We start from the raw sequence: 26,874 nt of genomic DNA on the forward strand, positions 1-26,874 counted from the left end.
TGGTGTGGTTGGGTAAAATCCAGGCTCAGGCAGATACAAAATTTTAAGGATTGCTTCAGAAAACAAAAATTATTTCTGCAGACCAAATCAGTCTTTAAGCCCAAATGACATAGTGCAATAAATACATCCAAATAGCTAAATATTGTGCAACAACAATTACCCAGTGACCTCAGTATTAGTGGCAGTGATGGCAACAAACATACCAGAATAAGACAGGGATGTCTGATGAGAAAGAAATTTTCTTTCTTCACTTTCTCAGTACAACTGCATTGTCAAACTCAGAAGAGTCTCATATCATTGTCCCCATTTTTAACTCACAAATTTAAGATGTTCTTGTTAAGTAACTGGAAATGCTGAATGCCCAAGGAGACAAGATGTCAGATTACTCATTCAATAAGCTACCACCGATTTCTCAAGGAGTTAGAAACACTGTAGAAAATTGTGATATAACATACAAGGAAAGTAGTGTTGGGCATAAATACAGTCCTGCCCTCTGCCAGTCGAATTCCTAAATCAAACTCCAGTATAGTTCCAACTAATAAGGGTCAATGGCAGCTCATCATATGGCAGGGACATATCTCTAGACTCAAGTTTGTTTCCCCAAATCCTCACAATTCAGCTGTAATGATATTTCTTCCCTCCTCAGCAGCAACACGGGCTCTTAGATCTGAAAAGTCCTTAACAATAATTCAATTTCTGAGCGTGGGACTAAAGAGGGGTTTGTTATTGCTGTCACCAATGGGATTTGAAGTGTTTTTCTTTACCTGAGCTATATGGAGCATCCGAAAATATTTGCTGTTTGGCATTGAACCATCCCACCAAAATAAACTTTACTTTCTGTTTATTGTTGTTTGTCTCTAGCCTCGTGATTCCATACACCCCCTTTAAAAAGGTTATTGCAGGGAACACCGTAGAGACCTGATGAACGTCGTGTGCAGACTGTGCGAGGAATAACTTCCATCTCTTTTGATAGGACAAGGGGGAACATCTATAAACTGAAAGAGGTCAGGGTTAGATGAGATATTGGGAAGAAATTCTTGGCTGTGAGGGTGGTGAGGCACTGAAACAGGTTGCACAGAGAAGTTGTGCATCTGTCTTCCCTAGAAGTGTCCAAGGCCAGGTTGAACAGGACTTGGAGAACCTGGGATAGTGGAAGGTGTCCCTGTCCATGGCAGGGGTTGGAACTGGATGATCTTTAAGGTCCCTTCCAACCCAACCCACTCTGTGATTTTTTGAGAGCGCAGATCACACACCATGAGCACTGTGAAAACCCAAAGGAATTTGGGGTTTGCTATTCTTCTTTGGGTTCTCTCTGTCAAAACAATGTGCTGTGACATCTGAGGTGGGGGTGCCCTGAGCGGGGGCAGCTGAGGGGGGAGCAGCCTTCCCACTGCCTCCTCCACTGCCTCCATCTGGGGACCGCATCCTGCATCTCCCCTGGGCACTGGGCTCCCTCCCCAGTCCCATACTGGTTCATACTGGATGGAGGGTCCTGTACTGGTTTATACTGGGACAGAGTGTCCCATACTGGTTCATATAGGGATGGAGTGTCCTGTACTGGTTCATACTGGGACAGAGTGCCCTGTACTGGTTCATTCTGGACAGAGTGTCCTGTACTGGTTCATACTGGATGGAGTGCCCTATACTGGTTAATACTGGGACAGAGTGTCCCATACTGGTTCATATAGGGATGAAGTGTCCCGTACTGGCTCATATTGGGACGGGGTGCCCCGTACTGGTTCATGCAGGACAGAGTACTGGTTCATACTGGACGGAGTGCCCCATACTGGTTCATACAGGGAAGGAGTATCCCGTAATGGTTCATACAGGGACAGAGTGTCCCGTACCGGTTCATACTGGACAGAGTGTCCCGCACTGGTTCATACAGGAACAGAGTGTCCCGCACCGGTTCATACAGGGACAGAGTGTCCCGTACTGGTTCAGACTGGGACGGCGGGTGTGTGTGGGTAGGTCATCGGTGCCGCTCCCTCCTCCCGCCGCCAGGGGGCGGCAGCGCGGCGGCTGCGCGGGGCGCAGTGCGCATGCGCGGGACGGCCCTTCCCGGCGGCCTCAGCGCCGGCTCATGGCGGCGGCGGTGCCGGGACGGGTGAGCGGCGGGTTCGGGCCCGGCTCCAGCCTGGGCTGTGGGGAGGCGGCACCGGAGTCCGCGGGGTGTGGGGAGGCAGGACACGGCGGGAGGAGGGCGGATGTACCCCACTCAGCGACGCCTGGGAGGGGTCCAGGCCTGTGTGGAGCGTGGGGGGGTCAGGGCCTGCCCCCCCCGCCTCGGCCCCTATGTTCGTAGAGGGCTGGACATCACAGAAATCGCAGGCCAGCCTTTCTTTTAGCCTGCGTACAGCTCCTTTGTCGCTTCCCCGCGATGACTGCACCCTGCCCCCATCCATCCATCATTGTCCAGAGAAGGGAACGGAGCTGGGGAAGGGTCTGGAGCAGCAGGAGCGGCTGAGGGAGCTGGGGGGGCTCAGCCTGGAGAAAAGGAGGCTCAGGAGGGACCTTCTCGCTCTCTGCAACTCCCTGACAGGAGGGGGGAGCCCGGTGGGGGTCGGGCTCTGCTCACAGGGAACAAGGGACAGAATGAGAGGACAAAGCCTCAAGCTGCACCAGGGGACGTTTAGACTGAACATTTGGGGGAAATCTGTTCACAGAAAGAGTGATTAAACACTGGAAGGGGCTGCCCAGGGAGGTGGTGGAGTTCCCATCCCTGGAGGTGTTTAAGGAACAACTGGACATGGCACTCAGTGCTCTGGGCTGGGTGACAGGGTGGGGATCTGTCACAGGTTGGACTTGATGATTCCGGAGGTTTTTTTCCAGCCTAATTGATTCTGTGATTCCCCCCCAGTGCATCCTGTCTCCCCCAGAAGAGCAGCACTCCTGCTGCCTAAATCCTGCTCCCCTGTGGCAGGTGGGAACTCCTGCAGTGCCTTGTGCTCACCCTGTGTCCTGTAACCCCCTCTGTGTCTCATTCCCTGTGCCTATATATTTAATATCTCCAGGGAGTACAGCCACCTACTTTTCTTGCTCTAAACTCCCTTGTGCTGAACCTGGTTGTTCATATTCCACTGCAGGATTAAATTGTTGTGTTTTGTGGTTGTTTATTTTTTAAATTTGTGCTGAACTTGCCACGTTTTGGTATTGTAATTTATTTGGTATTTGCTGCCTCTGAGACTTTTTCCACAGGTTTAAATGCACGTAAGTTAAATCCACAGCAGTAGCCATCTCCTGTGTGTCAGGAGTTTCCCTCCCAAGTATCTGTCACATCTCTGGGAAAAGTATCTTCCTGATGAATTTATAAGCTTTCAATGCAGGCTGTTAATCAGTGATGCTTGTAAATTAAGAAGTTAAAGTTTTGGGGTGAAGGTGCTGCAATCCAGACCTGTCAGAGGCTAAATAATAAGCTTACAGGTTGTGCCACAGGTGACAGACCTCACATGACATTCAGATTTCTCTTCTTCCATCCATGTCAGATGCAATATCAGACAAAATGATATATTTCATGTCATGTTCTTGACATTACCTGCCTAATTTTTTTATATATATATATGTGTGTGTGTGTATATAAATTCTCTGTATTTGAGAAGTCTTTCGATGCTGTGGAAATTATTACTTAATACTACTCTGGCAAGTCTGTTTAGTATAAAAAATATACTCCTTTATGATGCAAAAAATAGTGAAATTTAAGAAGCTGATTGCAGTGGTTGCATGTTTGTGTGGACAGTTTTTTAAGGTCAGCAGAGATAATAATTTGTGTTTGATTCAGAAGTCTTGAGGCCCATGTGATGCATAATGTTGAATTTCTTTGTGAACCAGTGTTTGCTGTATAACTCCCTCAAAGCCTCAAATGATTGATATCCAATGGTACAAATGTAATTTTGGGAAGTTTCCAACACTTGTTAATGCTTGAACAGTTTTCATTACCTTTCAAACTCTTACTTTTTAATGCAGTTATGACTATTTGCTACCAGCCAGAAAAATGTTACTACTTTAAATTTTCCCTGGCTTCGAAAAAAATGCATGTAAAAATATGGTGTACCAACATATGTAAACTAGTAGCAAATAACCTGGAAGTAGGTTTGTTGTGTCATCTGGAGCTTTTTTCCTTTTGCCTTTCAGTTTTAATTTGAAGAGAAAATGTCACTTTACGATGACTTGGGAGTTGAGACCAGTGACTCTAAAACAGAAGGCTGGTCCAAGAACTTCAAACTGCTGCAGTCTCAGCTGCAGGTGAAGAAAGCAGCTCTCACACAAGCAAAGGTATAGTCCCTTTGTGATTTTGCTTTATTATTATTTATGATTATTGCATATTATTGATCAGTGCATTGTGTTTGTGACCTTAGAATACCAACTTGGGGTAATTTTGCTGGAACTTGTCTGTGAGTTTGTAGCAAGCCCAGCAAAACTGAGCAGGGGGAAAGGTGAGATGTGTGTTTCTTGAAGTCTGTTAGAGGGTTTCTTGCCAAATTAAAACTGAATGAAGAGCTGATGTACATGCTGCAAACCTCAGAGCTTTTAATGAACAGAGCCAAAAGCTGATCTTCAGATTTAACTATCAAAGGTAGTGAGATTAAGCTTTTTCCTTTGTTCTAAGAGTAAATAAGTGTCATGCTGTGATTGATAGTTGTCACTACTGGCTGTTAGTCATTCTTGGCATTTTGAATCGGATATTTACATGTTTGCATCAGTTTATGCTCCTTTTTAAAAGGCTTTCAGTGCTAAAGTGCAAGTCATCCTGCACTAGAAATTTTTACAGCAAGTATTTCCAGTGTACATGGGAAGGAGGAGTACAAGCAAATTCCTTGAGTTTAAACTCTGGCAGAACTGTTTTCTCTTTTTATTGCTGCAGTATTTCATCCTTTTTCTTTGAGCAGTGTTGATATTTTGGTTGAGGCAGGACACTGTGTTCTTTGTGGTGTGTAGGTTCTGTAGTGGGATTACTTAATTTAAAAAGTACTAGCCAAATACTTGAATAGGCACAGCATTTTTTCACTGGAATTACTCCTGATTTATGCTGGTGAAATTGAGGGCAGGATTTAGCTGATAATTGGAACAAAGTGCATGAATAAAATCCTAATGACTACTATATCAGTTATATTCTTTGTCCATGTAACTGTTGTACAGTGTATCCATAAACTAATGGAAGAATAGAATAGGATTAGAAAACTCAGAGTTCAGAATAGATTAATATATGTTATCAGATGATAAATGTGAAGAACAGTAGATCTTTGGAATAAAACTGAATCCCTTCTTAACAACCTGACTCGGTTTAAACTCATCTGAAGAGATGGTCTGAATTTTTAGTGTGTGTTTCTACTTCTAATCTGAACCTGGGACCACTCACCTACCACTGCAAAGTATATCAAGCTGCTTTTTAGAAAAGTGTTTTATCTTTTTTAGACATTTTGTGGTTTGGTGTTTTTTTGCAGAGTCAGAGAACAAAACAAAGCACAGTCCTTGCTCCAGTGATTGACCTGAAACGAGGGAACTCCTCTGATGAGAGGCAGATTGTGGACACGCCACCTCATGTAGCAGCTGGGTTAAAGGTAAGACCAAGGCAGCTAAAAAGTTACCAAATGTTTTGGAAATGGAATTCTTTGACTGCAGTCTCTATTTTTATTTTTTCATCATCTTTCCTAGTAGTCAGAGAAGTGATTGTTTTCTGAAAATGTCCTCCTCTGCTCAGAGTTCTTTAGTTAATGAGCATTTCAGTTTAATACAGACTTCCATGTGGTACAGCATGGAATTACCAAGGTTAATGTGCAGTTATAAAACAGTGTTCCTAGAGTATTTCTCCTGGACTTGGAGAAGTATTTCTCAAGTACTTGGCAAGACACCAATTTGATCGGGTAAATAATGACTAGTTGTGATTGCACCAGAGCTGGACCTGTAAAACAATCAACTGAAAAATGAAAGAAAAGCCACCTAGCCTTTTAAAATGGATTTCTCATGGTGAGGAATGTGGAGAAACTTTCTCCCTGAAGCTTTTTCAAAGGTGATAGTTCTGAAACAGTTCTTTCAGATGAGAGGAGAACAGCCTGTGTACCTCTGCTGGTATCATATTAATAGCAGCTGATGAAAAAAGCCTGATGAGATTGTGTGGGAGGACCCTGGCAGATGGCTGCAACAGCAAGAAACTTGTAATAATGAATTAATGGGGGTTGAAAAATTCTTGTCCATGAGGATTTGCTGCTGCTTTGTGTTTGGCAGGGGGAGGGGGTGATTTGTGTGAGGTAATGAGAGACTGGATGAAGTGTTAGTTTGAAGTAAAGCAAAGATTTCTTCTAGTCACAGTGGGATTAGGATGTTACCTCCCGTTATAGAAGTCAGGAATTGGAAGTGTTTGGTTCTTGGTTTCCAGCTGGATGTTGTTTTCAGATCTCAGCTGAACAAGCTCCTTTTTCCATTTTTTTTTTTTTTTTTTTAAAGGATCCCGTCCCTAGTGGTTTTTCTGCAGGAGATGTGTTGATTCCTCTGGCAGATGAGTATGATCCCATGTTCCCAAATGACTACGAAAAAGTGGTGAAACGCCAGAGGGAGGAACGACAGAGGCAGCGTGAGCTGGAGAGGCAAAAGGAGATTGAAGAAAGAGAAAAGTAAGGCTTTTGTGTGAACTCGTGGCATACTGACACTCAGACACATCAGTTTGTTTGGCTTTATCCCTCCAAACGATTTCAGGGAAATTCTGAAAGGTTTAGTGAGGAACACTGTGCTTGTGGAAACAAGTGCAGTGCTTTAATTAATATGTTTTAATGCTCTTGCTGAAGTCACCTAACAGTGCAAAAATTATGAGAATTCCCAAGCTTGCAGCCTCTTTGGCTGAAAGGTACGTATCAGGTTTCTAAACTTGACATTTCTGCATTCTAAATTTACTTTGTTTCAATAATAACAGCAATATTTGGGTACTTCATGCATCATTGTCAGACTTAGACCTTGCAGGTATTTTATAGTGTTAGATGTCAGTGTAACCAGAATGCAGAAAAACCTTTCAACACTCAGTGATAAAAATCCTTTCTGCTCCTAAATACTACAGACTGATCCAGGAATGCATTCAGTTTTGAAGATGTAATTAGCACAGGTTTTGAGAGTCATAGTTGCATTTCCTTTTTTTGATACTCTGCATTCAGTTTAAGTAAGTTAATTATGTGTTTATTACTCTTTTGTCTCTGCACAAAAAAAAAAATATACTTATCTTTGATTACCTTAATACCCTTTCCCTGCAGTAAGAAATCTTTCTAATCATATTAAGGAAGTTGAATGCAAATTCAGTGTCTGATTGAAATAAGTGGTAAAATATCTTCAGGCAGAAGATTATCTTTGCTTAATTTAAGTGAAATTAATAAACCATCTTCGTCACAGTACAAAGTTGGTGGAATTACAGATCTGTTGCCCTGTTTAGATTGTGAAAATTAATATTTCTAGTCATTTGGACTTCTCTGTCTTCTCTCTGTTATATGTTCATTGTTGTGATGGAGGAGGAAGCCTAAGGCTCTATCCCATGGGCATGCAAGACCTCAGAAATCTGGGATGTTATTCCCACAGCTTCAGCACTGATTGCTCTGTAGTCATGTTTGTACTTGTGTGTGGGCCAAGAGTCTTCATACATAACATTAGAGAAAGGAAGTGAAAAATGCATAATGCATTCTGACTTCAAATTGGGGAAGCAATCTCAGCCAAACCTGCATCAGATGTTGCTTTGGGACAACAGGCTGTACATTTGTTTTGCATTCACAGGGTAGAGATCCAGAAATTTTGTGTGGTTCCACAGTAGAGCTGTTTTTAGCATCCTGTAGCACAGTTCTGGTGGCTGTGCTAGGAGTGAGATCTGATTTATGCAGCAAGCTACGCTCTCAACTTTTGGGAAAAAATACTTTTCCTTTTTCTTCTGAAGTATTAAAACGAGTGAGTTCATGATCACATTAGATAACAGTTGAAGCGCAAACAATTCTTGAAGAATTCATCACTTAATTTTAGAAGTTATGCCTGAATCTTACTTTAATTGCTAAGGATGTTTAGGCATGATGATTTTTCTAATTGAGTAAATGATATGACTGTATAGCCTGTGGTGGAGAATTTATAAGGGATTCTGTCCAGACCAGGGTGATTAATTAATGTCTGTAGTCATTCAGTCAACTCTACTCTCTTTGAACTAGATTTATTCAGGTGCTTCCTCCTTTCCATACATTCTTCCTGGCTGACTTGTAAGTGGAAAACAATCTTGCTTTAGATCCATCTGGTGTTTTACCAAAAAATGCCCCATGAGGATAAAAGCAGAGAAACAAATAATAGAGTTGTTTACTTACACCTTCATGGGAAACATGGTAAAATACCAGTTGGAGTGGGGCAGAATAATTCACACTGCAGAGGTGGGATCATAAATTAAGGCACAGAGTTAACTTTGATGGTTTCTTATCCTAACTTACTGTGTTTCCTAGAAGACGTAAAGACAGACATGAAGCCAGTGGGTTTTCCAGGAGACCAGATCCAGATTCTGATGAAGATGAAGATTATGAAAGGGAGAGACGGAAAAGGAGTAAGGGAACTGCTTGTGGTTTTGATGGGGAGAGAGGGGAGGAGGAAAAAGAGGGGTGGGGGGAATGCACAATCTCATTCCTGTTTCATGGATTCTGTGTTTCTTTTCCTCGGATGAGTCCACAGTTGTTTCTGAGCCTTTAGAATAAACCTGGCAGTTTGTTACAGCATTACTGTTGTAATGCAGATTTTTTTTCTTCCATGGAGGCAGATGGCAGCTAAATTATTTGTGAAAAGACCTCTTTTTACCTTAGTTTGTAGATACCTGTGTTAAGTTTCTGCATGGTGTAGGTTCCAGGAGACGAGTGAGCCAGGAGATAAAATCAGGCTACGAGAATCACTGTTGAGTTTTCAGCTCATCATTCCTGCTTCTGTTACTTCAGTGCCCTCAGAGCCAGTCAGATGATGTGGATCAGGGTGGTGAAATATGTCTTTGCATAAACAAAATTAAGCTTTGTTGTCTTTCAGCAGCAAAGTTACAGTCAATAATTCAGGTCTGTTGTGATGTCATCCCAATTTGTTGCCTTCCTTTTTACTCATAGGTATGGGAGGAGCTGCCATTGCACCACCCACTTCTCTGGTTGAGAAGGACAAAGAACGTGAGTACTACAAAATCCTCCTCTCTCAACCCAGCAGTGTTTATTTCTCTCTCAACTTGCTATTCAGTTGAGTCTTCCTCCCTTTCCCAGAGAATTCTTTGTGGCAGCAGGACTTGTACTAGTTCTTTGTTGATGGGGGGAAGCTGTGGGGAACCTGTGATGCTGCTGTGCTTCACATCTGTGTTCTGAAGGACTCTTTCTGTGTTGCTGGAGAAGTGGTTTGGCACAGTGGGGTGTTATAACCATGTTCAGTTACTTCTGATGTGGAAAAAGAAATGTCACAGGCAGGTTTCTCTGGGTAGACTAGAAACCTCCACAGCGTGGAGAGGGAATTTTCCTGTTGCCCTTTGCTTTAGGAAGTAATCTGTGAGTATCTTTTCTGAAGGGATTATGCACTACAGACAGAATTTTGTAAGTTTTTCAGGGGTACAGTTCAGCTGGAAAGATGTGTGTGCACTGGTGTTTCCCTCAGTGAAGATCACAGTTGTCCACGAGGTGGCATCATCTTGCCATAGGAACAAAACCATTCCCTTTTTTTTTTCCCCATGTCTAACTGTTGTGTACTTTAAAATTAAAATAATTAGCAGTATGTTGTCTACTCTAAAAAATAATAAGAAAAAAGAATCCTAGGCACACAAACTTTCCTTTGGGAGTCTTCAGTTTATTTATGAGAAGACTGGAATGTAAAAAAAAACCCCAAAGCTTAAGTGAGTAATATAATAGTGAAGGCATTTGACATGTGTAAACATTAAAAACAGAAAGAGAATGTTTTGAGTAAATAATTAAGAGCAATTGAGTGAAAAGTAAATATAGGCTGGAAATGGTACAAATATCCTGAGGGGGAGAGCTTTTGTGACATGATCTCACAAGGAAACCTTTGTATGGCTTCTTGATGCTTAAATCTAGGCTGGAAAAGCAAGAGGAAATATTGCTGTAGCAGAAATCCAGAAGTCCAATCCATTTGCTGCTCAAATAGGATTTTTGTTCCTCATATGACATCCTCAAACTTCACATCTGACCTTTTATCTGATAAGATCCAAGAACTCGTTCCCAAGAAAATATTCTAAAATGAAGTCAGTCTAATAGAAGTCCAAAAGACTTTTCGAAGTTTCTGCATATTTTCTTTGGTGTTCTGTAACCTGTTTTTTTACATTTTTCCATTAGACTTGTCAGTGGAAGGTAGTTTAGCAATCTAACCAGTATGACTGAGATATCCAGGTATATCTCCATACCCCAGGAAGAGCTGCAGTTCAGAAATTCTCAGTGAGATGAGTTGCATTCATTCTTTTTAATAGACTGGTTTCTCTTCTGTGTAAATGTAAAGTGTATTTTTACTCACAGTCTTTGGGCCTGGAGCTGTGTGCATTGATCCAGTTTTGTCATAATTCTGTTCCTCATGAATGGGCCTTCTCAGTTTTGCTTGGCCTCTGCCTGGATAAACTCACTGTAGTCCAGGTGGCCTCTTAATGCTTTTTTTCTCCATTTAATAAGAGTTTAATAAATACATATTAGAGTTGTGGGTATCTATATCCATAGGAAGATCCAGAATAACTCAAATCTTGTTTCTGAGAGTGAGAGAGAGGTGACAGGATGTTAAAACAGCACATGCAAAGGAAACATTCTTCTGATTTGGATTTATGTGGGAGGCTTTTATTCATAGTTTGTTGGGATTTTATTGAAAAAGCAAATTGTTTTTTTTTCTTCAGCTGTAGCATCATTCCCATATGAAGAGGAGTCCAGACCTCGGGCACCATCTTCCAAAGCAGCAATTCCTCCTCCAGTGTATGATGAGCCAGAGAGGCCTCGTTCCCCCACGGGACCCAGCAACTCCTTCCTTGCTAACATGGGGTAAATGACTGACTGCTGCATATTTTGTGGAAAAAGGCATTGGAAGGTGGTGGAAACCAAAAGCTAAAATAGTTTGTCAGTGGAGAAGAACACAAGCCCATGTATGTATGTGGTCACTCTGAGTGCAGAGAGTCCAAACTGGCGGGATACAGAAGAAAACAGTGGATTGACTGGATTGAGGGAAACACATCTGAGGTGGTTGCACTCCAGGCTGTGTTTTTAGTGAGTTCTGAAGCCACATTCCAGTTTAAAGTGTTTATGGCCTGTACAAGCCAAGCTAATGGAGTATACAGGAAAACAAAGGTGGCATGTTAGCTCCTCTAGATTTCTTTTTCAGCTTTGTCTTAAATTTGCTTCATACCAGTGGGCAAATCATTTCAGCTCTGCTTTGTTTGTTCAGAAATTCAGAGCATGTTTGCATGAATGTATCAGCTGTGGCTGCAAACCTGCCCATTTACTTTTCTGCCTTGTGTGTAAGGCTTGTGTTCCTACTGTGGCAACAAAGTGAAGATGAATCTATAGTTAAAAACAGCTTGGAGACCTCAGTTTTGAGTTTTTCTTCTAATTGTCCAAAAAAAGGATAACCAGACTTGGCACTGTTGGACCAGTTTGTTTGTCATTACCACCTCTAGTTAGCAGTACCCTGGGACCTTCACTTTACTGAAGGAAGGGCTAAAAATCTGACCTAACCTGACCACACAATTGTCTGTTTATTCAGTGACTTGGTGTTTTAATCTTTCAGCATTACACAGCCAGACTTCTTGACCTTTTTTAATGTGTGTTTCATGTACTATGCTTAGGAAATAGTCATGTAGTCACTGATCCTGCATTTCCTCTGTTATCTTGTTTGCCCATTGATAAAATGGGGGTGACTGAGCATAGAATATTTACTGTGGTTTAAACCAGTACACCATGACATGTTTTTTGTGTCTGGACCTGTCAAGCTGTGGTCACCAAAGAAATGTTGACACCTGTAGGTATGTTTTCATTCTAACTATTCCTTCACTGGGAATTTCAAAACCTGTCAGTGAAGGTGCTTTTTGTAAGGTACTTACAAAAATGTACCTTTAAATAGCTTGGGGACGTTGCTGCCTCAAGATGCTCTGGAAAATTCAGAAAAATTAGACATGTTTAAATTAATACTGAGGATATCCAGATTTGTTGTAGGAACGGCTAGCAAGGTCTTGTCCTCTGGAGCTTACACCAACATGGAACTAATAGATAGTAGGTTGTAAATTGTAGAAGCTCTTGTGTTTTCTGTCTCTCTGTAAGGAGATTTTAGGAGGTAGAATATTTGAGCACTCAGGAGTAATGCAGTGCTAATGTTTTGTGGAAAAAACCTTTACTAACTGATGTTTTTTCTCTTTGCAGGGGGACAGTAGCTCACAAAATCATGCAGAAATATGGTTTCAGAGAGGGCCAGGGGCTGGGAAAGCATGAACAGGGGCTCAGCACAGCACTGTCAGTAGAGAAAACGAGCAAGAGGGGTGGCAAGATAATCGTTGGCGAGTCTACAGAGAAAGGTAATTGTGTCCTACAACAAGTCTGTGAGAAATGAAGCTCCTGGATTTTTTTTTACCATCTGTCCTTGGAGAAAATAGTGGAACTGGAAGCATGGCTCCTATTCGTTCTTGTGGAAATTATCTTCTTTATCTTGTAAAGTCCTGTATACATTTTTTTAGCTCACTCTGCCCACAGCACCTCTACCTGACCACAAGTGTTGGAAGTCAGGAGAGCTGATTTTTAGTTCTTAGGGAATCTGATGCAATTCTGAACTTAGGAACTGTTTCCCCCAAAGCAGCAGTACGTTGTCAGTACATTGTCAGTGTTCTAACTTAATTCACATAGCTGGAATTGACTTTTCTGCTTATTGTCCTTCCAAGTAGCTACAAGTTGTGCATAACTGTTCCTCTACAATACGAAAATATGTTTTATGGCTTTTATTCCATTTTTCAATCAATAAGATTCTGATAAAAGTCCCCAGTTGAGCTTTGATCTTATATTACCCACGATTCACTGTTCTGTCTTTGTAACAGAGACGGGCAAGAAAGCGGATTCCAACCCATTGACCGAGATACTGAAATGCCCAACTAAAGTGGTCTTACTAAGGGTAAGTTGGGAGTCAGAGAACATGTCTTGGTGTTGAAATGTTAAAACTTATGTTCCTCTTACAAGACTCTGCATAGTTCAGAGGTTCTGGCCTGCACAGATGTGGTGCTTTGTGTTCTGGAGAAAATATGTGTATTGCTGAGATAAGTATTTCAGATTAACAGTGCTTTAAATTGTACAGTTCCCCTCTCTCCTCCTGTGGCTCTTGAGCTTTTAAAGCATCCATGGTCACAGTTCACAGGGCATCTCTAATTTATCTACTCAACCATCTGCACAGACTCCACCCAGTGACTTGGGTTTATTCTTTTAACTTTCAGAACATGGTGGGTGCTGGGGAGGTGGATGAAGATCTTGAAGCTGAAACGAAGGAGGAATGTGAGAAATATGGCAAGGTTGGGAAATGTGTCATCTTTGAGGTAAGAGAGAATCTTTTTGGCTGCTCTGAAAGTAAAACTGGGCCCTTGTCCCTCACAACTGGTATGTTACTGCCTAAGAGAAGGGACATTGGCAAAAGATCTTTCAGGGTGCTTCACTGTGTTAGGATTCTGGATTTTCCATATCTGTAAGATACAAACTTTCAATGTCAGAATCTGGGCAAGAATCTCGAGGTACTGTGATTTTGGAACCTTTTTATTTTGTTCCCTTGACTACTTTTGTGAAGAACAGCACTTTAAAACAGTGGGCTTGCTATTGTTCTAATCACTTCTGGTTTGGGGCTTTTGTTTTGTTTCAGATCCCTGGTGCCCCTGATGATGAAGCTGTAAGAATATTTTTAGAGTTTGAACGGGTTGAATCTGCCATCAAAGGTGGGATCCTAAATTGTGTCCTGTGACCTTCAGAGTCACCTTTTGTGGAGAGATTAAACAGTCTCAGTGATTAGACTGTTCAGTTAAAGAGATGTTTACTTTATTGAATTGCTGCTTGCTGACGTGCTCTTGGTTTCAATTCCAGCTGTTGTGGATCTAAATGGAAGGTATTTTGGAGGCAGAGTCGTGAAGGCTTGTTTCTACAACCTGGACAAGTTCAGAGTGCTGGATCTGGCGGAGCAAGTTTGATTTTAAAAATCTGGCTCGAGGTGGTCACTGTTTTGGCAATCACGTTTTCAGCAGTGGGCTGGGAATGAAGAAGAGAAAAGTAGCTTTCCCAGCAAACTGGAAACAAGCCTCATTGAATGGATTTTTCACATTCGTTGTGACCTATGTTTTTTTGTAATATAAAGCCCTTTGAAAGATTCACATCTGTGTGGTTTTGAGTGGCACATTTCTGCTTATTGCTCTGGGGATCCTGGGGTTTGTTGCGCTTTCAGATGACTTTGTTCTTTTGGAAAACCCACTGCTGAGGAGATGCTTTGTCTGTATTCCTGCTTTCCTTGTTCTGGTGCTTCATCATGGAGTCCCTGTGCTGCATCCACGATAAGTGGGAAGCTTTGGACAAGGACTGTGTGCTGTGATGCTTCTCTCCCCTGGTGGTATCTCTTAGAGTTGGAGCCTTGCTCTCCTAAGTCCTCGTCTCTGCACACCAGTGATTTGGGCTCATTGGACAGTTGGCAGTTAGTTTGTTCTCCTGACTCCAGGACAATACTTTCTATGCCAGGATGGAGACTAAAGCAACAAGGAATGAGTTTGTCTGTCTTCCCAGATCCAAAGAAAATCCATGTTTAAAAGGAAGGAGGAAGGAATTTAATGGACTGTTGGCAGGAGCTCTGTGCTGTCAGGCAGTCTGTGCTAGAAATACCCAGGCATAACTGATTACAGGCCCTTAGTGAAATGCTGTAGGTAGAACTGAGGGACACTCGTTCCTATATCTGGCCAGGCATCAAATTCTCACTTCCTCCAACATCACATGTAGGTAACTAACTTTGTTTAATCATTTCAAACCTGGCATTTGCTCTCTCTGTGTATATTTCTATATTTGAGGTCAAATACCATCGGGCTTAGGCCTCTTTTTTTTTTTTCCTTTTTTTTTGAGTGCCTGTGGAAGTTTTCGAAGTAGGAGGCCATGGAGGGAAGTTCTTGTGTGAAAATCTAGAGAGTTGACAAACTGAACTACTAAACACTACAGCTGTTTCATTTTTAACTAGTTGTAAAATACTACACAGCTCTCGGGTTTTATGTTTGCTTTTCTTTTGGGAACAGCATGTGACAAAGAGTTGGCAAGAGGTGGCTCTGCAATGGTGGCAGCTGTCTCTGTGCCCCCTTGCACCCAGAATTGTGCAGATGCTGAAATGATTGTGAGCTCTGAAGGCAATTTAGCTGTTGGAAAGCTGATGCTGGATGTCTTCTTCCTGTTACGCTCATGTACTGGGGGGAGGGTGTACAGACCTTTAATTCAACGCTGTGAATATCTCCAGTTGCTGCCCTTTTATGAAGTTTTGGCTGCAGATCTCTATGACAAACCCTTGGTCTTGTGTTTGGCTTATTTTGCCCGCTTGTGTTCCACCAACCTCTGTACAAACACTCGCTTGTAAAACAGAATTTTTAAAAAAAGCCTTGTATTTTACCTACTGTGTGTTGGCTTCCTTACTCTGCTCTCTTGCTGCACAAGGCCTGCCCACAGAGTCAGGCTTTAATCCACCCCGAGGAACTCTCATGAACAGAGGTGAGGAACAGGCCTGACTAACACCAAAACCACAGGACTTGGGGCAGTAACAGATTCTACTGCTCTTAGTTTTCTCTTTGACCTTGAGCAACACTTTAAGGCCTTTGCTGCTCTGTAGTAAAACAAAGAGATTGGCCTGATATGAATTAGCATAGATTTGCTTGTAGGAGTCAGATAATTTGAGTGGCTGCTGTAAAGAATTAAGCAGTCATAGCAGATTTAGTATGATCTGAACTTGGCTTGAAATACAACTTGGCTTTAAGCAACATGATTTATTTATGGCTCTTATTTCAGCAAATACCTCTGGGTGACTGGCTGTAAGCATTTCCTGAGGTACACACACTAATTTTTGTGTCTTTAACCAGCTGTTCTGCTGTTTAATACCAGCTTTTGAGCTTCCAGTCTGATAACTTGGAGGTTTTCCATTTGCTGAGAATCACTTTATGGGCGACTTTTGAATCATTTTGTTCCAAAAATCCTTATTGTGGTTGAAGACAAGGGTAACATTTATCCATGAAAACGTAAGGGAGAGGGTTTGTTCATTTAGTGTTTTGTGTAGGAGACTGATGCTATAAATGAGGTATTTTTCTGTACAATAGGGTCACTGAAACGTCACAAGCAAACCTACTAAAGTGGTAGCAGAGCTGCAACACCTGAATTTCATCTCTGTGGTGGATGCTGTACAAAGACATGGTGCTGGAGCCAGGTGGCCTTGGGGTGCTGCCACAGCCAATACAAACAGGTGCACAGGTGTGGAGACCTGCAAAGGGTCAGACACACTGACTGAGCATGGTCAAGTATCACTTGTCGCTGATAATCTCCTTGGCAGGAAGCATTTTTTTGCAAATGTACATTCTCCCTGTTCTTCAGCACTGTCATTGTGTTGGCTCACACTTCCTCAGGCATGGCTGTATCTTGCATGCCTTGAAAAATTTGCTTCTGAATTTACTTCTCTGCTGGAGAATTTGGGCTCCTCTGGAATCTTGTTACTGACTTCTATTTCTAGTAGTTTCTCATATGACTTTTTATCTAACACCTCCAGCTTTCCCTGCTTATACATCCATTTTTCTCCTCTGTGATTCATCAGTGCCCTTTCAAAAGGCTCAGCAGCACTTAATTTGGAGTTCTTTGCGGCCACCAAGTTTTGCTTGGTTGGTTGTCTTTGCATTCTGGAAATTGTGCAGCCACCTCTTTCTGTAAGGTACATGCTGGTGACTCTGGTCTTAAGCAATAAGATTTTTGTTTCCTCTTTTTGTGTGGTGCCTTAGAAGGTTCTGATTTTACAGGAAATGAAGAGGGTCATGGGCTGTTAAGAGCATTTGCCTTATTGGCACTGCAGGCTTGGTTATTCTATTTCAGCTGAAGCATTGGATGTCTTTCAGGTACGATTTACCAAAGTTAAGCTTTAATTCCACGTTTTAAGTGCCTCTGCAAAGTGCTGTGATTCTCTGTGTGCTGAATAATGTGCTGAATAACTGCACCTTCTCTCGGGCTAAGTACGAACTGTTCATTGCTTCTGGGAATCTGGATCAGATGTCTACTTGGAGAGGTTTGACAGTGTCCTGAAGGGAACAAGAAGCTGACAGGGACGTGTAGGACGTGTCAGCCCGGGGCTGAATGAGGTGCTTGGTGCATTAGCAATGCTGAGGTCTTAAGAGCATAGTGGCATCACCCTTTGCTGCCTTGTTCTCTTCCTAATTGAGAACATTGGCTGCTATTTTAACAGCAGGGATTTAGTGACTTCATTGCTTCCCTAATTGTTACAACCCCAAGGTGTTCCTGAGCAGTAGCAGCTATTTCAGAGCCCATCATTTAGCACACAGGTTATGGTTTATTGTACTATGTGCTTAGCTGAAATTGAATTTCTGTTGGTTTATCACTTGCCTCCTCCATGTCAGACTAAAATCTGATGAGCTGGAGCTCACAGGGAACATTTTTAACACTACTGTCAAAATCTAAGCTTGCTTTGCCACTGTTACATGAAAGGTGAGAGCTGTTGCCCCAGAGAACTTGCTGTCTGAACACAGAGGGAGGTACAAGAAGTGTCTTGCCCAAGAACATGCAGAAGGTGGTTTGGAGAGTTGGGATTACACCCTCTTGCCCTGTACTTGCAGCTATGCAGCCAAAAACCACATTCCTTGTGGTGCTACTTTTTATTTTGACAACAGAAAATGGCAAGTTCTCTTATCCTTGAACTTTAGATTCTAAAGCAAATTCAGGAGGATTTGTAATTTGTGTGCTGCAGTCTGGGTAAGTGCTTGCTTTAGGAGGGGTTTATCTGAAACCAAGCTCCTGTGGTAGGTTTGAGTGTGTCAGGTTATTTTACCCTTGTCTGCAGGAGAAAATAAGCATTTTAACTCCACATAGTTTTCTTAAAGGTAGGAGGACAAACATGGAAGGTTTCAAAGAGGTTCTTAAACCTCTCAGATCTTTCTTGCTCCACAAGCAGAAGTCTAATGAGGGAGTGAATACTTTGTCCTTATAGCACTTGGTGCAAGAGGCCCTGAGGAAGACTCAGATCATCCTGAGCTGCTTTAAATCAAATCCCATGTTCATCTCTGGGGCTGTTCCTCCCCAGGTACAGGACTTGGCCCTTCTGGTTGAGCTCCATGATGCTCCTGCCAGCTTCTTCCCAACCTCTCCAGGCACCTCTGGGTGGCAGCACGACCCTCTGGAGTATCTGCCACTCCTCCCAGTTTGGTGTGATCTGCAAGCATGCTGGGGGCACCCTCTGCCCCATCATCCAGATAATTAGTGACAGTGTCTGCCAAGCCAGTCATTTCATCCTAGAAGGTTATCAAGTTGGTCAAGCACAACTTCCCCTTGGTGAATCCATGCTGGCTGCTACTAACGATCTTCTTGTCCTTCATATAAAACAGTGTTCAGGATTAGCTACTCCAGAGTTGTAGAAATGAATTAAAATTCTCTGCTCCTTTTCCCAATAAAGCAGGAGCTGCTTGTGAACGTGGAGGACTTACTATGTTTCTTACAAGCACTTCCTGTGCCAATAACTGCAGTACAGTGTGGTAATGATTGAGTCCTTAGGAGAATTCCTGCCCTTAGGTGATGGGGCAGTTGTCCTTAAAGAGGAGTAGGGGTTGACTGTGTTGGCAGTGTGTGCTGTCTGTTAATTTGCTGTTGCTGAGCAATGAGAGGATACAGCCAGGAGATTTGGCTTTCAGCTATGCTGATTTGTGGAGAGGTTGCTTTTCATAGATGGATTTGAGATTAGTGCCTGGGCTTGGGAATTTTTTTTGATGTGTCCTGTAGACAGGACTTCTAATAAAGGACTTCCCTCTTGCTCTGTGATGCTGTGATTTTATTCAAGCTGCAAGGCAGTTAAAGAGCAATCCCAGTGCCTTTATCATCCCATCAGTTTGGTTTATCCTCACACACCACCACTGGCTTCTGGTTACAGCTGTAGAAGGGGTTTCCAAAGCCCAGCTGGAGATGGTCAGGCAGCTCCTGGCAGGACACACGACCCTTGACTGTTTGTTTAATATGTGAACCTCATCTCTGTCCCACTTTGGCCTAAAACTGCATTTCAAGCAAGTGTTTTTCACCTGTGATGTAGTTTAGTGGATAAATTCACCTGCTTTGCCTTGTTCTGATTCATAAAGTCATTGAATGGTTTGGATTGTAAGGGACCTTAAGGATCATCTTGTTCCAACCCCCTGCCCTGGGCAAAGACACCTTCCACTAGACCAGGTTGCTGAAAAATGGACCTTTTCCTCAAAGGGCTTTAGTGACATTTCCTGTCTCAGAAAGGATTTTTTAAGGATGCAAAACTTGGCAATTATATGAGTTGCTCACAACACCAGCCAGCTCCAGAGCTTTTAACCCCTGGGCAGCCCTAGATGTAATGATAGATACTCATGCCTTGTGTCAGGAGCAAAGGATCCTCCTCCTCACCAAAGGATCTATGAACTCTGAAACTTTTTCTAAATGAGTGCTTAGGCTGGTAAGGTTGCCTTTCTTCTTCAGCAGGTCAGTGGGATAGATGTGCCCACTTGCCTTGAATGCCCAGCATGATTTTACCTCCTATTTACTGCAAAAATACTTTTGTGTCCAGTTAGTGGCAAGGAGAAAAAAATTACTGTAAAGTCTGCAGGACTTATAACTGCTGGAATGAAAGCTGGGCAAACCTAAAGTCTTCCACTTATGTTCCTCAAGAGAGAAAAATGGATGATAAAGTCCCTGTCTGTGTGCCTGTGTTTAACTTACCCAGAGTTGTGCAGTAGCTGCCAGTAAATACAAATGTGATCCCGTTGTGAGCTGTGCTCCTTTAGGGATCTTGCTCTCTGTCTGTGTCAGGTGGGGCTAAGTCTTGCTCGTGGCTTTCTGTGCACAGGTGCAAACACAGCTTTCCATTTCAGTGAGCAAAGTCCTACTTGAATGGGGGTGGAAGTGGGCATTGAGGTGGAAAAGCTGCAGTGGAAGAACAGACATGAAAGCCAAAGGAAACATTGCATTAATTGGAGAAGGGATAGCCTGTATACTCCTGCAGATGTTTCCTCTCTTACCTGCTTTCTCTGATTTCTGATCCCTGCAGAGCTCATAATTGCAGCTTTATGGCTTTTCCTTTCTTTTCCTTTTCTTTTTAGCATCAGGAAATGGGGAAATCCCAAAGCACAGGGATTCATGCTGCATTTAATTCTAGTTAGTATAGAAGTGTAAGAGCACAGCCTTATGTCTTATGTCCAAACAGTGTTACCACTCCCCAGACTCTCAGCCCTGTAGCTGTGGGCAGCAGGGGACAGGGGACCACTGTCCTGCTCCCACTGGGCTTTGCAGAACATCCCACTGCCCTGCTTGGGCAGCCTGAAGGCTGGTGCTCCTCCCCATCTCCCAGCAGTTGTATCCCATGCATAAAGCCCAAGACAATGTCAGCTGTATGGAAAACAAGATCTTTCCCAGGAAGATGCCGAACCATTTCCTTTCTTCTCTCCTACTTCTTATTCCTCCCCTAGGAAGAATGTGGGGGGGTTTGCCAAAGCAGTTTTTTAAGCATCTTTGCCACTTCATACCCCTGAGTTGTTTTCCCTCTCCCAGTCTCTGAGGTGTGATCTCTGGCCTCCATTTGGGAGCTTGCAGCAAGTCAACAGCTCAGGAATCCACGTGGTTCTGCCAAGACAAAGGCCTTCATCTCATCATGGATTTCTCCACCTTTTGCCCCAGGCAGAAAGCTGGGCAGCATTTTTGGACTTCACTGCTTTGAACTTGTAAAACTTGTATAGCAACTGTGAACCAAAACTCAAATGATACTCTAGCAAAACACACCAGGCTCCTCCAGCACCTGCTTGTCTTAGGAGGATGGGAAGGGAAAACTGGTGGGGATTTGTGTTTTTCTGCTTTGGGAGAGTGCTGGGTTTGTGCAGTTGTAGTGATGGAGAGTAATCACTGGGAGAGGATATGGGCTGGAGCAATTCCCAGCAACTTGTCTTCCCTCTTTGTAGGAGGGGGCGATGCATTTGCCCAGCAAAATTTAAAGACTTAAAGCAAAATTTAAACCTGGGATTTAAGGATTTGCTTCAAGCACAAATTTCCGAGGAAGACCCAGGATTGTGCAGCCAGCCTTCTCCCTGCACCACACCAGTTACAGCTCTGCACATCATCCCACATAACAGTAGCATCCACAGATGCTGTCCCAGAAGTATCATGTTCTCCTGCAGGGGCTCAGCTCTTCCAAGGAAATCAGGAATTTACAGCTAATAGGCAAATCAAGTAAGTTTTGAAAATATCTTCAGCTACCACAGTGCTAGTCATGTATTTCCTGCCCTTTCTTCACTTGGATTTCTACCTGATCATTTAGAAGTGTTTTACTTCATTTTATCTCTATCCAGCATGTTGATTTATTCATGGGCAAAAGCCTGATGGTTTTTGTTTTCCCTGCAGTGTTGGGGAATACAAAAGCCTGGAAACTTGAGGCTGCTATCAGCTTTTATATTAAAAAGTAATGATGTTGGCATCATAAAATCAATACATACTTTTTCTTTTTTCTGATTAAAGAAAAATGGGGGGGTTTAACTCCATGGCAAGGAGCAAGCCTGGAGTGTATGAAGTAAAATTGATTATTTGTCGCTCTGGATGCATCAGAAGAAGAATGCAGATGTTTCTCCAAATGTGACATTTCCTCTTCAGTGCCAGGTTGGGTATGTGGTAGCAGTTCAAAGCCATGGAAATCAATGGAGAAGGGAGAGTGAGTTTCCTGCATGGGAAGAACAAAATCATGTTAGAAACCTGCTGGAGCTGGCAGCTGTAGAAAAGCCATGAGGGTTTGTACCTGACAGCTGCAGTAATTACTGCCTGCAGATCACTCCTGGGAAATGCTGTCCAGTTCCTTCTTCCTCTCCAAAACCCAAAAGCTCACAACTGTGCAAAACAGGAGACCAGGATCTGGAGCTGTGCAAGGCACCAAGAATACCTGGTCACAGAATCATAGAATTGTTTGGGCTGGATGGTGACCTTAAAGATCATCCAGTTCCAAGCCCTGCCATGGGCAGAGACACCTTTGACTACAGTAGGTTGCTCCAAGCTCTGTCCAACCTGACCTTGGACACTTCTAGGGATGAGGCATCCACAGCTTCTCTGGGCAACCTGTGCCAGTGTCTCACCTCAGAGTGAAGAATTTCTTCCTAATCTGCAATCTAACCTTGTCTTCTGTCAGTTTAAAGCCATTCCCCCTTGTCCTAAGTCTTTGACCTGTATCTTTCTAATCCAATCTCATCCTCACACCTTTATAGAGCACTTAATCTTTGAGATATGAAGGGGACAGCTCTAATACCAGAGGTTAATAAAAGTAATCTCTCAAGGTCAGGTTTTAGTGGTTGTGGGGGGGAGGTTGGCTGTAAAGTCTCCAAAAGCTTATTGTTCCCAGTCCCTGCTGCATATTAAGCCCTGATGGCCTGGTTGTGCTGCCTGTTCTCCCAGCAGAAACAGCATTTCCATTGCTAGTGAGAGGCCATGAGCCTCTCTGCAACTTTCTCTTCTGCTAAATTTGCAAGGCTGAAGAATCAGGTTGGTGACCAACATGGGGGGAGAGCTCGCTGTGGGAAAGGGAGCTGGGTACCATGCACAGAATTACACAGAATAGACTGGGTTGGAAAAGACCTCTGAGATCATTGAGTCCAACCTATGACCTAACACTTCCTTGTCAACCCAGGTGTCTCTGGCTGCTGCAGCTTGGGAAAATTAGCAAACACCTTGGGCATGGGGTGGAAACAGAAGCATGATTGTCAGTGCCTGGTCACTGAAGTGCCACCTTGGAGGCTGGCTTAGGCACAAGAGCAGCTCTCAGCCTGCCTGAGCACTCAAACATCCTATAAAAGGACAAAATAGGATTATGCAAGGCAGATCAATCAATGTAAGCAGGTCTCCTGACATACCCAGAGCCAGCAATTACGAGCACCCTTGTCTTTCTTGGATCTGTGCCACACAAGCCATTCAAGATGTTATAAATATTTCAAAGGAGCTGTTTGCATTCTTATTTGCTTGTAGAGTACAACCACTGTATTGAAGGAGATCCCCATGACTGATTCTCAGCTGAAATGACTGCGTGGCTCCAGCTCAGGAAAAGCACTGACATTCCAGTCTCCCAGACTGCTCCCCCCCATTATCTAACTGACTGGAAAGGGAGGAGAGTTAATACTGATTTCCTGGCTGGGCAATCACTGATATAAAGATCAATTATTCCCTGTACAGGTAAGGATGTCTCAGCTTCCCTCAGGTATGTGCAGAAATGCTGAGCAGCTGAGCTCATCTCTGTGCCCCTTGATGCAAAGCCTGGTTGTGCATCCCTATGGATCTGGTGCAGGGTGGGGAAGGCCAGTCCAATCTCTATTTCCATCTTGGCCAAGGAGGGTTTTTCTGGGGTTGAGGATGAAGCTGAGGGCTGCAGTCACTGCATCTCAGCTGGAGCTCCTCTGCTCTGGAAACAGGCTGGGAGAGCTGGGGGTGTTCAGCCTGAAGAAGAGAAGGCTCCAGGGAGACCTGAGAGCCCCTTCCAGTGCCTAAAAGGGCTCCAGGAGAGCTGGAGAGGGACTTTGGACAAGGGATGGAGGGACAGGACAAGGGGGAATGGCTTCAAACTACCAGAGGGCAGGGTTAGAAGGGATATTGAGAAGAAATTCTTCCTTGTGAGGGTGGTGAGACAGTGGCATAGGTTGCCCAGAGAAGCTGTGGATACCCCCTCCTTGGAAGTATTCAAAGCCAGGTTGGATGAGGCTTGGAGCAACCTGGGATAATGGAAAGTGTCCCTGCCCATGGTGGGGAGTTTGGAATGAAATAGTCTTTGAGATCCATTCCAACCCAGACCATTCTGTGTTTCTACAAAATATGGGTTTAAGCCTGGGGAGACAGGTAAAAGGACCCTTTGCTGTGTCAGTTCTAACTAAACAACCCCCCTAAAATATTAATAGTCATTAAATTATGCTTTTATGTCCTTTGGAGAGAGTTTCCTCCAGGACACATTTGGGAAAGGTGCTGGCAAACATTGAGTCTCTGAGTGCCTCTCCCATGGAAACCAGCACTTGGGAAGATCTCCAGAAGCATCTGGACCATCCCTCAGCCCCAGGGCGTGATCAGTGCTGGCTGAGACCTTTCCCACCAAGTTTGCCCAAATTTTCTGAAAACCTCAAGTGATGCTGAGCCACTGCCACCCTCTCTGACTGTGCAGCCTGTCATTTGTGCTCTGCCAAGAGGAGATGCCCTGATTTCACTGTCCTGGACCATAGTTTATTTGGTTTAATCTAAACCTTCTTTTGAGACCAGCCTGATTCTCAGCAATTTTTTAATTATCATTAATATTGTTCTTTTATGTTGCTCTTTTTAGATCCCAGACAGAAAAGCTGTCGAACAGTCAGTAAGGGGTGAAGATCCTCATCCACCAGAAGTACCCAGACTATGTCTGAAGTCTTCTCTCTTTATTTAAACTGCCTGGCACCACTGAGATGCCTGAGGTGCTTTCTGTGGGTAAAAAACAATAGTATCTAATACAGGGAATGAGGCAACAGGACGCTCTGATTCCTGTGGCAGCCTTGGCTGGAGCTTGGAAGCTGATTTCTGGAATTTTCCCATAGGGAAAATGGACACCAAAGATGGTTCCACTTGAGATCTTTCTGGGCCAATGCACAGAATGACTGGAGCAAATCCGAGAGCAGGGTCCAGGTGACAGAAGCACCTTAATGGGGACCTGATCCATCATCCTCTGATAAAGGACCTGGTCACACCTACAAGGCTCTGAAATGCTCCCGCTGGGAAGTTTTTGGAGCTGAAGTGACAGGGTCCAGGCAAGATTAGTGCTGCAGAAAAAAAACTACACAAGGAGTTAAGCCCCTTCCAAGCTGTGCAGGCACTGAGCAGAATATCAGGGACAACAAACCGGGACATGAGCACCCAAACATATATTTTGGTGGATAAGACACTCGAGTTCATTATTGGGTCTAACCCTGAGTATTTTTCATTATGTTTCTTTTGCCAAGCCTTGGAGTCACGTGCTGGAAATACTCTCCTGGAGATGAACTGCTAATCCACATTTATACTGGGTAATAAAACTGTAAAAATCTATTTTTATGTTTTATAGGGATTTGAAAGCTCATCACTCCAAGGAATATCACTCATTTGCCAAAGCAGAGGACTGGGTTAGAGTCAGAGTGAACCAGCAGAGCTCCTGGGTCATGCTGCCCTGGCCTTGGGTGTGGCTGGGGTGTCCTTCCCTTCTGCCTGGATGTTGGACCATCACCTGGAGTGAAGAAGGGATGTCCTTTACCTTCTGGGCTATGTGGCAGCAGCACATAGATGTCCAACCCACCTGCCTTAAACTTTCTCAGCCTGTGGCCACTTAAGGTTGATAAACGTCCTGGGAAATTCCATTTTTGGATGATTTTTGCCCAAGAAAATGGTTGCCTGCTCAAGTTGCCTGGAGAGATGCAACTCCAGCTTGTCCAACCATGTCTGTTGGGGCAGAGAAAAAAAACAACTGCTGTAACTGGTTCCAGTTGCTGAAAGGAAGCCCAGCAGCCCATGCCACTGAATCTTCTGTGTTTTTTCCCTCACAGGGTGCTGGGGCTCAGGAATATTTCCATGTGCAGCAGACATCACTCCCCAAGCAGGGCTGAGGCAGCAATGCCATGTAAGATATTGATGTCCCTGCCATCCCTGCTGGAGCCACAGCTCTCATAACAGCCTGGGGGGCATTTTTTTTTTTTTTTTTGCAGTGCTCCTCACTCACTGGCTTAAACAGGTTTCTCCAGGGGAAGTTAAGCCAAATCTGGCAGACCCTGCACTGGAGAAGATGAAGAATTTTCACCTTGAGCATCATGGTGGTCTGGATGGGGCTGGAGACTGCAGAAGATGGGCAGGAAGGCTTTAGAACATCACAGGGGTGGTTTGGGGAAAGTCTTGGTGACTCCAGGAGGGAAAAACAGTTTTGCAGGGAGCAAAAAGACACAGCAAGGAGCTCGTGGTATCACTGTTAACCACCAAGATGAAAGGCTGGGGTCCAGTCATGCACAGTTCAAAGAGTTTCTCTTGAACTAGCTCCAAGCCAATGCCTCTTTCTGCCTCCAGGGAGGGCAGTAAAGGAGCCACAGTAAAAATAAACAACTGTCCCAGGTGATAAAACTCCCCATTGGTGCTCCAAAACTCTGGGCTGAGCTCACAACTCATCCCAGCCCCATGATCCCAGGAGAGAGGGATTTGCCCATCCTCAGCATGGGGCTTAGAACAGCAGGATCTGAACTTCCAACTGCCTTGAGTGATCCAGCCTGCACATGGGTAGACAGGAGATGCTAAACAGGGACATCTGTGTTTCTGGTACCCTTGTTTTGGAAGCAGTTGAATTTTCCCAGCTGGTTCCAGTGCCTCCACAAAGAAGATGGGATCAGTGCTCTGCTGAGCTCAGAAATCGGCAGAAGCGATGCAGGAGCCTAAAACTCCATTATCCCACTCACATCCATTACACTCAGTTCTGTACTGGTCCCACCAAGGAAAAATCCACCACAGACCAACCCAAAAACCCGTTCCCAGCGCCTTCCATCCCTTTCTAAGGCCACCAGTTCCCTGTCCTGTCCCTATTACCTCCCTCCCAGCCCTGTTGCCTCCAGGAAGCGAAGGGTTAAAAGCTCTGAAATCGCAAGAACTTCCTCCTTTCCGCAGTGCCACCCTCCGAATGACGCGG

General features: G+C 43.8%; 1 protein-coding gene across 2 annotated transcripts; it reads left to right on the forward strand.

Annotated features, from left to right (window-relative positions):
- The first annotated feature begins 2,002 nt into the window (after nt 1–2,002).
- RBM17 (RNA binding motif protein 17) lies at nt 2,003–15,599 on the forward strand. Of its 2 annotated transcripts, none has more exons than XM_032687539.1 (12): nt 2,003–2,107; nt 4,132–4,272; nt 5,442–5,558; nt 6,442–6,608; nt 8,448–8,545; nt 9,087–9,143; nt 10,850–10,991; nt 12,363–12,514; nt 13,028–13,101; nt 13,418–13,516; nt 13,834–13,906; nt 14,052–15,599. In XM_032687539.1, the coding sequence occupies exons 2-12, from the start codon at nt 4,150–4,152 to the stop codon at nt 14,153–14,155; spliced, it is 1,206 nt and encodes a 401-aa protein (XP_032543430.1). In that variant the 5' UTR covers nt 2,003–2,107; nt 4,132–4,149; the 3' UTR covers nt 14,156–15,599. The 2 variants fall into 2 exon arrangements, with proteins under 2 accessions (XP_032543430.1, XP_032543431.1); XM_032687540.1 differs by having other exon boundaries at nt 8,451–8,545.
- Nucleotides 15,600–26,874: the final 11,275 nt, after the last annotated feature.

The sequence above is a fragment of the Chiroxiphia lanceolata genome, chromosome 5, assembly GCF_009829145.1.
Source record: "Chiroxiphia lanceolata isolate bChiLan1 chromosome 5, bChiLan1.pri, whole genome shotgun sequence".
NCBI classification, from domain to species: Eukaryota; Metazoa; Chordata; class Aves; order Passeriformes; family Pipridae; genus Chiroxiphia; species Chiroxiphia lanceolata.